This window comes from Charadrius vociferus, unplaced genomic scaffold (assembly GCF_000708025.1).
Source record: "Charadrius vociferus isolate BGI_N301 unplaced genomic scaffold, ASM70802v2 scaffold1077, whole genome shotgun sequence".
NCBI classification, from domain to species: Eukaryota; Metazoa; Chordata; class Aves; order Charadriiformes; family Charadriidae; genus Charadrius; species Charadrius vociferus.
In genome coordinates this window covers 92,339-101,974 of record NW_009649168.1, presented here as the reverse complement: position 1 = coordinate 101,974, position 9,636 = coordinate 92,339, and the positions used below count along the sequence as shown (strand labels likewise).

Sequence of the window (9,636 nt, the reverse complement as noted above, 5' to 3'; positions counted from 1 at the left end):
ATGCATAGATATTACTATGCGTAACAGACATCCTGAATGCATCAAACCTGCCAGAGCACCTCGCTTGTTGTCACTTTTGGTTCGATGTGTTTGTATCTCTGCAGGCACGAATGATGCAAACACTAGTCTGCACTGGAGACGGTACCACTGCGTCAGGATTTCTCGCTTCCCAACCCTGTCTGTCATCAGAATAAAACCCTGCCCAGGATCCGCTGCAGGAAGCCATGAAAAGTTTGTTCCTTGAGGTGTAACCAAAAACCAAAGCTGGCAAACATGGCATTGTGTACACAGAAAGACTTATTCACGGGCCAAAAATAGTCTCTGGGTACCAGCAGTACACAGCACATGGGTTTTAGGTCAAGATATGGCTTCTTAAAACATTGACGTTTTCATCTGGATGCTGAGATTGTATTAAAAAGGAAAGCCACTACCACCCTGGAGTACGAGAGCCACAGTTGTTCAAATTTTCAGCCGTATCAGAACTGAATTCTCTCAGAACAAAGCACTCTTTCTCCTCTGCTCAGAGATCCATCCCCCAGGGTTCACATCCATTTGCAACATCTTCATCACCCACTTGTCTTTCCTGGCCCCATCGATGAACTCGTCAAGAGACAACTGCCCTGTGTATGAGAAGAGGAGGACACAAGATGGGGAGACAAGACATGACAGATAAGACATAAGAACAGGAAGGCAGGAGTAAAAGCCACCTAAATTTCAGAAAATATGCTAAAAAGACAAAAGCTCTACTTTGTTTCCCCATATGGTTTAGGCCAGCCAGCCAAGACAAACTGGCACGTTGTAGCCCGACGCATTCACACCTGCCCCGTCCCCTCGGCTAACATGAAGTGTTGCATTAGCTTGTGCACACTCCTGCGGGAGGATTGCAAGTCTGATCCTGCAAGCTTCAATTTGACTGGAGCCACTGTCTTTACTCAGGCTATTTGTGCTGGGACTGGGACCTGCACTCTGGCTACTGGGAGCTTTTGGAGGATGAGATCTGTGTGGTATCAGAATCCAGACAGAACAGTGACCCCTGTGTGTTTCACGTTAAAATAATAATGAAGATTATTTCCTCCTACTGCACCAAGTTATTCTCTATTCTAACAAACAGACCAGAACCCATCCCAATGTATCTAATATGAATAACATAATAGTCATAAGTGATTTATTGATAGACGTAATTAAAACTAGCCTGTCCAGCACAGATAACTTCTCATTACGCATGAATGCAACCTGAGCCATGGATCACTTACCATCCCCATTCTCATCCACTAACTGAAATATCCTGTCCACAACCTCCTCCGGTGTGAGCAATGGGGTCCTCTCCTCCATCTCCGACCGACACACTTTCTTCAGCTTGTAGATAGACTGAAAAGAAGTTCACAGATTAGGAGAAGGACTGGAAAATGAAAAGCAGTGAACTCCATTATCTTCCCAACAGCGTAAAGGTCTTTTTACAAAGGCTGCCGTTTTAACCTTTCTAGAAAGATCTGCCACTCAGCAGCCCCAGACCTTTAACGAAACCTCCGACCTCACACTCACAGGCACTGTGGATTACTTCATTTGCTCTTTGAAGCTGCTGCCCGCTTATTTTCCTTACATACACTGGTCAGACCTCAGGGTTCCTTTGCAAAGAACGAAGCAAGAGTTTCATAGATGGGAAAATCATCTGACTTTTCAGTATGATTTTTTTTCTAACATCTGAGGCCAGGGACATCTGGATTCACCCAGCGCTCTCTCCCAAGGAACTTGTGCCCGAGCTGCAAGAGCAAACCTGTATTAGCACATATTTTGACCCATAGTTTCTGTTCCACTTTGTCCCTGGTAAGGGGCAGATTTTATCTATTCCTGCCATGACAACCACCTGTTCATTATTAACTTTACTTCTTCAGCTGAAGGGTTTTGTCTGAAGTCTTCCCAGAGAGGGGATTAGCAAGGGCCTAACACAGCTCTGGTTGACCTCAAAACTATAATTGACCCTTCCCCAGACGAGCTCCCCGGATGCTCCCACACCTGCTGGGGCTGCAGGTAACACCGGGTCACACTTTCCAGCCAAGAGGACCTGCTTTCCCCAGATTCAATGTCTGAGGTTTTCTTCATATTGCACTCCACCTAAGATCCTAAAACGTTTGATAAGCACTGATTAAACCTCACAAGTACTGGTGTGCAAGGGTGAGTTACAGCAGCCGTGGCGCAGGGGTGACTCCAGCGCTACCACCAAGATATTCACCCAACGTAAGAGCCCAGGCACTCCGTGTCTGACTGTCTGCTCAGCCCCCTGCCTCCTCTCACAGCTTCACACAGTCACTAATTAAAGCTAAGTCCAGAACATAACAGAAACCCAGAGAGGACAATTACAGAAGGGATCTCTGTACTAATTTGTGCCTCTCAGTGTATTCTCACCAGCGACCCAGGCAGGAAACTCGGCTCCTGTACGCAGCACGAGGTGAAACCCTCTTCCACTGGGCAGTGCAATGAATCTTGCAGTAAAAAGGTTGAAGTGAGAGGCAGAGCAGAGATACAGGAGCTCCACAACAGCACCCAGATGCTGCATTTCTGGACAGCTTCAGCAGGGGCCAGGCTGCCCGCAGTGGGTTAACCCGTCCCTCAGCCACCCCATCGGGCTCCACCAAACCAGAGAGCACTGACCCTTCCGCCGAGGGCAGGCATTTTCCCTTCATCACTGCCCACAGCTGCCCTGAAACCTGATTATCACAAAACCCATAGACATCATTACATTGCCAAAGAACTGTGATTGCTTAAATAAGTGATTAAGCAATGCCTACTTACCTCAACAATTTCCAGCAGCTCAATTTTATCTATGCAGCCATTCCCATCCTTGTCATATACTTTGAATGTCCACCTCAGCTTGTGTTCCAGTTTTCCTCGTAAAACGAGATTCAAGGCAGCTACGTATTCCAGAAAATCAATGGTATTGTCCTGTAGAAACAGAAAAGCAGCTGAATGGCAATTAACTGGCTGCAGTCGATAGAAATCTAACAAAACATAGATAAAAAAACCTGCTAAGATGATACTCCATGGGACAGCTATTTATTTTCCACTTTATAGAAGACTCATGCCAGACCAAGACCATCGGTGAGCACAGCCATACCCCTCCACACCAAGGATGGGTTCCCAAGGAGTGACACTGGAAAGCAAAGCAGTTTTCCTACAGTGCAATAAGGGGGGGCACCTGTCAGAGCTCCAGAAATGGGCAATTTAAATACCCAAAGGCAACACAGGTTACACGGAGGACGGGGAGGCAGATGAGGATCAGTGCAGGATGCATTGACTTTTTGGGAAGGGATTGCTGTTCTCAACAGCCTCAGCTGCCTCACCAACGATACCAACACCCAACCACGACCCCTTTCTCCCATCCTTCCCCCTTGCTTGATCTTGATTCATCTGATAAAGACAGACAATGAAAGTGTCACCACTCAGAAGGTGGCAGCAAGAACACCCACAACAAAGGATTTACATCAGGTGTTCATCCTCCTAAAGACTTCAGAGACAGTGGAGGGACACAGGGCTCCCTCGGCAGCCTCCACAGATGGCCCTCATGCAGATCAACACCATCCCCGGGGCTAAGCCAGGGCCCCGTGTCACCTTCCAGCCCTCCCGACCCAGACAGCAAAATCCCCTGGAAGACCTGGGCAGCGCGTCTCCTCCCCGGCACGCTCTGCACTGAAATGCTTTGCAGTAACTGTGCACAAAAACCGCTACTACTGGACTTTGAAGGTCAGTAAGCATAAAAAGACAATTCAGGATTTGTTTTTATTTCCTTACCATGTCAGTAGCAATCCTTTAGATTGTTAGGTCCTGCTCAATACACTGTGGGCATATTTAAGCAAACACATGAACCTAGGCCTAACTTCATGCTCTTAATATATGCAAGTACTCTTAAAAAAAAAAAATCACTTAAAAAGATTTTCAGTCTTATTAGGAAAATTCCTATAAACTAGGAATTGACTTTGCCTTTTATGCACAGTTTGCTCTGCAATCCTTTCTGCACAACTTTCATAACAGAATTTGGACCTGAACCTTCAGGTTTTTTGCAGGAACCTGTGTTTTGCCAAAATCAGATTCTGAGGCAAATCTGATCTGCCCACATCTTCCACAGCTTTTTTATCCTTTTTCACAAACTGACTGTTGTTACCACTTCAATGTGATTTTGCCACTGCTTTCAAAGGAAGCTTAAGGGACATTTGTATAGCTGAGATGACATACTTTTCTCCTCTTTTCTGGTGTTGATATAGAGTAACGACCAACCCCATACTCTGAATATGATCAATAGCTTCAGGAAAACAAAACAAAAGTTCAGCAAGCACTGCTTACCCATTTCAAGATGAGAAAGGCAACCATATTACATTTCTTCTACGGACCTAAACTATCACAGGCTAGTATTACGCTGTCTTTTGCACCAATACACGGGTATGCGTGAACTGCTACTAAACCAGAAAGCCCACTTTTCCCAGGTGTCTGATGACAAATACAGCAAAGGGAATCAAAACCAGAATGTCTGAATTGTTCAGCATTCTTTCACTTTCAAGCAGCTAAAAATCAATATTTTGTTACATGCCACCTGTTCATACTGTATATATACACACTTCCTCCAGCATATAGCAAGCTGGAGTAGGACTTTCCCACACTATAATTCCCCCTCTATTATAACAGATAAATATTTTTTTTCCATGTAGCTACCTTGGCTATTTGGGGAACTTTCAACAACACTGTGTCAAAATGCAACTGCCTAAGTTTCAACCTTTGAATCCATCTTTAGTCCCTTAAAGGGACATTACATCCTTAATTTGTGTACAGATTTATGAGACAATAAATCCATACCAGCCCATACAGAGTAGTGCAGCATGTGTTCCCTCTCTTCCCCTGGCAGGTCCATCGCCCATGCCTTAGTCTCATGAAGCATAGTAACAAGAGTGGGAACTGCCCCAAAACTCCCCAAAATTACAGAGGGAAGAGGTGCGGATTATTAAGCAAATCACTGTAAAAACTCCTCACCACTTACCCCATTCTTATCAAAAGCTCTGAACATGTTCTCAATGTACTCTGCTGCTTCACGGTTATCCTGGACCCCAAAGAACCGCTTGAACTCGTGCATGAAGAGAGTCCCACTGGGACATTCAACCACAAACTTCTTATACCATTCCTGCAATTCGGCAACATCAATCTCAGCTTGCTCCCCTTCGGCATTGGTGAACTGCTGTCCCATTTCACTCCGTAAAGCACGATTAAAAGGAGAAGAGACAAAAGGAAAACCCTGCCAGAGTCCTTTGCTCGTATTGTCCTTTTATCACCTTTAGTTGCTTTTTCTTTGCTCTTTTTTTGTTGCTGTCTTGTGCCTTTATTTGATGTTAATATTGCATCTTGCTATTTCACCTTCTGGTTTTGCTTTTACTTTCTTCTTCCTTTTTCTTTCCTATTGTTTTCACCACCACAGTTTTGCGTGCTCACTAGATGATGGCAGAGTTGCTTCTCTGCATTAGGGCAGTGTAGCATGTGGCATCACGGATGTATAAAAATAACTAAGATCATTAGGAGATTCCCACCTATGAGTCACAAAGACCTTCAGATGTTCTAAGCTGTGCCCTATTTAGGACCAGACTCCAGAAGCTTAGGGCCCTTCTGCACATTAATACCTTCATATCAAATAATTTGGTAGCTGAGGTTCCCTTTACATGACATACAACCCCACTTTTGTAGTTTTTCTAGGAAAAAAGGATTGTAAGACAACTTTCCTTACATTAGTTTCTCAATACTGACCTATACTACCTGCTTGTGGGGGATCCTCAATGTTTCAGTGAAACAGCACCATAATAAATAACAATTATGGAGAACAAACCCTAAAAAAATAAGCACATACAACTGACACCACTCATGAAAAAACTGCTAATACATAAAGTTACTTGAACACCTAGCATAGGTTTTATTCTATAAAACCTGATTGAAAAAACTAGCAAGTGCACATAGATACAAGTGCACATATTGCTCTCATTTTCATAATTCATTCTTAAAAAACCCACAGTAAAGAAAAACAGAAACATTTTATCTTTTCTGTTTTAAAGGACTGAGTTATCCTCACTCTCCTTATTTCCCTTCCCCCTTTTGTGCCTTCACCCATGGAAAGGCTCCTCCTGCTTACCCTCACCGCTTTCAGGACAGACACAACACACATCTCTGTCTCTGACCTGTCTGTTCCACAGCTGTACCCAACCACCTCCCACCAGGGCCAAACCCTCCACAGCCACCCCACTCCTCTTTCCTCTGCTTCCTGCAGCCACCAGCTTTTATCCATATCATACCAGGTGTTCTGAATCCAGCCATTAGCTGTGTCAGCTGCAAAGAAATGACCTGTAGTTATAAAAGTGTCTGAGCCAGCCTGATACCCAGTTAGGGTTCTTCTTTTAAGAGGATTGGAGCAGCATTGATAGGAAACAGTAGACTCCTCATTATAATGTTAAGGCCCAGAAGGATTTAAGCTGCTGCCTTTTTTGAAGATTTGCTTTTTTTTTGTTTTAAGTTGGTTTAGAAAAAAAGTATTTGTCACATGAGAAAACAGTTCAGAGTCGGTCTAAAATTTAATACTGCCAAACAGTGAAGTAATTCTTATTCCACTCTAAGAATAGGGATTGCTTGGAATGTGTTCTTGCCTGTAAGTAACCCATCAGTGGTATTGCGTGTGCATGTATATGTGCATACTGGAACAAATTTGCAGGAGTATGGCATAGCTTTGCAGTTCTGTACGTGAGGATGCTCAGGCAATGCATGGTTTCACTTAAGACTCTATCACAAAGAAGATCTGAGCAGTATGGCAGAAGTTTGGAGATGGATGGGAAGGACCAGAGGTGGTGTCAGAAAGGTTAAGGCTGCTCTCTTTCAATGAAAAGGTATATTTTTATCTAATAATGTAGAGGAATCCTGCTTGTCTGTATTTGTGCTGAGAAGAATGCAACAGAATTTAAAAACTTAATCTGTCCTTTTGCAAATGCTTCAGATGAGCTTCAGCCCCTGACTCTCAGATCACTTGTCTGCAGCGCAGCAGCTTAAGGTCTGGCTCGTCAAAAAAAGCTATACTGGGTCTGTCCCCCAGTTAGCTCAGCCTACTAGGAAGAAGTCTTTGGCAGCCACGGTCCCTCTGGCATTCATAAAATAGCTCTGTTGCATTCTCCGTTTCCCCATGCTCTGTTACACACACCATGTAAAGAAATAGCTTTTCCCCTTTGATATTTCTTGAACTGTTTTGGCTAATATCTGGCAAGGGCATGGGTTCTCTCTGGGTGACCAACAGCTTTCAAGAAGTAGAGGTGCTGCTGCTGGGACAGGCTGGGGAGGGTTCAGGGCGCCTTCTGCTGCAGCACTGGGGGTGAAGTCTCCTCCATTTTGTGCTGCGCTCCTGCGCCGGGGCTGTGTGTGGAATGTGAGCGCTGAGAGCACCCAGCAAGACTCCACATGCCCGGGACGTTGTCTTGCCTCGTTGCATAATTTTGTTTTGCCTTATGGGAACTTGGTGATCCGTTCCCAGGAGAGAAAATGGTTCCCCTTTGTTTTGATGACTACAATCTTTTCCAGCTAGGAACAAAGGACTGCAAGAGACCTGGCTTACACAGCCCGGCTGGTGCTATCGCAGGTATCATGGCACACAATCGTGTTGATAAATGTACTGATGTTAATTGGGCACTGAAATAAATTAAATCCCATAGCTCCTGGTATGAAAATTCCTCTGCATATACTCTCTCTGTCCGAAGCGTGTGCTCTGCAGATGGTACTGACAGAGCTGCTGTCCCTCAGCCAGCAGAACATCACTTTATGAAGTACGGTTTATCAGCTGAAGGATTTCTTCATTTGATTTGAAAAAAAAGATGCAGATAGAGGTAAATCTAAGCAGAGAGAACTAAAAAGAAAAAGAATGATTTCTAGAAAACATTATAGTAAAGAAGTAGGTGCTATTTGGCTGCCTGAAGGGTTAGGATCGATGCTTTATGTATTATGTCAGAGCGAGCACTTTGGATGATTAGTTGCAAACAGGTAACATCTGATTACATGTCCTGCCTAATGAGCTGTCCCTAGATTATCACCTATATGGCTCAAAAAGCTGCGGAGTTTCCCAGCCACAAGCATGGAAAAAGGCAGGTTATTTCCCGTCAGTTCACTAACATGACATGCTGCCACACGCTTCAGCAGAGGCTGGTAGAAACTCAAGGGGAAAAAAAAAGCAAACCCAACAAATGCTGCAGAGGCCTGGGAAGACTCATTTGTTTGGCATCTGCATTACCGCTCGGCGAAGGCGGTAGCAGAGGCCGTACCGTAGGTGGCAGAGCGCAGGCACAGTTGCCCGATGCGAGAGGACCACCTTCAATGAAACTTGGAGGCAAGACGAGATCCTTCGCCCAGGCTGGAGCTGCCCTCACCTACTTGTTTTGCCACATTGCTCTGTTATTTCAAATACTCCAGCCCTGCCCTGTGACCCCCCTGAGGGGTCAGGCAGTCCAGACTGTCCTTGCAGGGGGCCTACAAAGGGCAAAGCTCTGCCCAGGGCGGCTCCCAGCCCTCTGCCGCGGACAGCCGGGGCGGGCGAGTGGCGGCATCACTCTCCGGGTCTGCTTCTGAAGCTGCCCGAGCATCAGACAGCAAAGGGAAGCCGTCCTGAAGCATCCTTAAATTTGCCTGTTGCCAGGCAGGATGGACACGGGGACTGGAGGAACGCAGGGTGGATGAACAGCAGCTTTTGTGCTGTTGGGTTTGCGGAGAGATCAAAGTTCCCTCCTGCTTTGGCTGGGAGGTCACCCGATGTCTCTGCATCTCTTCCCCGTCGCTCACCAAATTGGTCTTACCCTTGCACATTTTTATACAGTAGGAGTAACACCACAGTAGGAGGTGCTATTACAGGAGCAGCTGTCCCTTGTTTGCCTACCAAAAATAGTCAGGTACACCAAACCCATCTGAAATCCTCCATTGCAGTACTGTCCCACAAAGAAACCCCACTAACCTTCCAGTGTCACCTATTGTCTTTTGCTTATTGCCAGGAGGGTTTTATTACGTGCTGACAAACTCCCGCTAAATGTTACCTCTGAGTGGCTGCACTTCAGTGATGAATAACGCCTGGAACGTGTGCCTCGCAAGGCAAACTTCCCAAGAAAAATGCAGAATTATGTTATCTCTGTGTGGGAATATTTTTAAAAATTTTGCGTAGTTCCAAAGTCTTGGCATAGGATTGGGCTTTGGATGCGGGTCAGCCTTTCCAACATCAGGATTCAGCACTCTCCGTAGCGTTTGTGATGGGAAGGAGAAGGGAAATTCCCACTGTTTTTTTCTGCTTCGTTGAAACCGAATAGCGAAGTGTTGTGTGATCTCCTGAAACCAAGATTCACCACTGAGTCACGGTCCTCCACCTACGAGGAAAGGCACGGAAAGGGGCGGCTGGCGGAGCCGGCGGGGGCAGGCTCGGCCGCGCCGGGGGGGAGATGCCGCCGAGCGCCCTCGCAGCCCCCGGGAGGTGCCGGCGGGGAGGGAGGGGATGGACATTTCCGCGCTTTTCAGAGAAAACTTGCGTGCCCGTGGCTCTGCGTTAATCCTGCCTGACTTTTCTCGGTGCGGATCGGCTGGGCCAGGTGCGCTTCGAGC

At 45.9% G+C, this 9,636-nt stretch overlaps 1 protein-coding gene across 1 annotated transcript; it reads right to left on the bottom strand.

Moving 5' to 3' along the window:
- Positions 1 to 324: 324 nt before the first annotated feature.
- Positions 325 to 5,227, bottom strand: GUCA1B (guanylate cyclase activator 1B (retina)). Its single transcript, XM_009888433.1, has 4 exons — positions 5,024 to 5,227; positions 2,791 to 2,940; positions 1,254 to 1,368; positions 325 to 620 (listed from the first exon to the last, which is right to left on the bottom strand). The coding sequence occupies exons 1-4, from the start codon at positions 5,225 to 5,227 to the stop codon at positions 493 to 495; spliced, it is 597 nt and encodes a 198-aa protein (XP_009886735.1). The 3' UTR covers positions 325 to 492.
- Between the last annotated feature and the right edge of the window lie 4,409 nt (positions 5,228 to 9,636).

Coding starts and splice junctions, on each gene's coding strand:
- GUCA1B (XM_009888433.1), bottom strand. CDS start 5,227: ATGGGACAGCAGTTCACCAATGCCGAAGGGGAGCAAGCTGAGATTGAT. Junction 2,941..5,023: donor GAGCTTTTGATAAGAATGGG/GTAAGTGGTGAG, acceptor CTGTTTCTACAG/GACAATACCATTGATTTTCT. Junction 1,369..2,790: donor AGCTGCTGGAAATTGTTGAG/GTAAGTAGGCAT, acceptor ACTTCTTTTCAG/TCTATCTACAAGCTGAAGAA.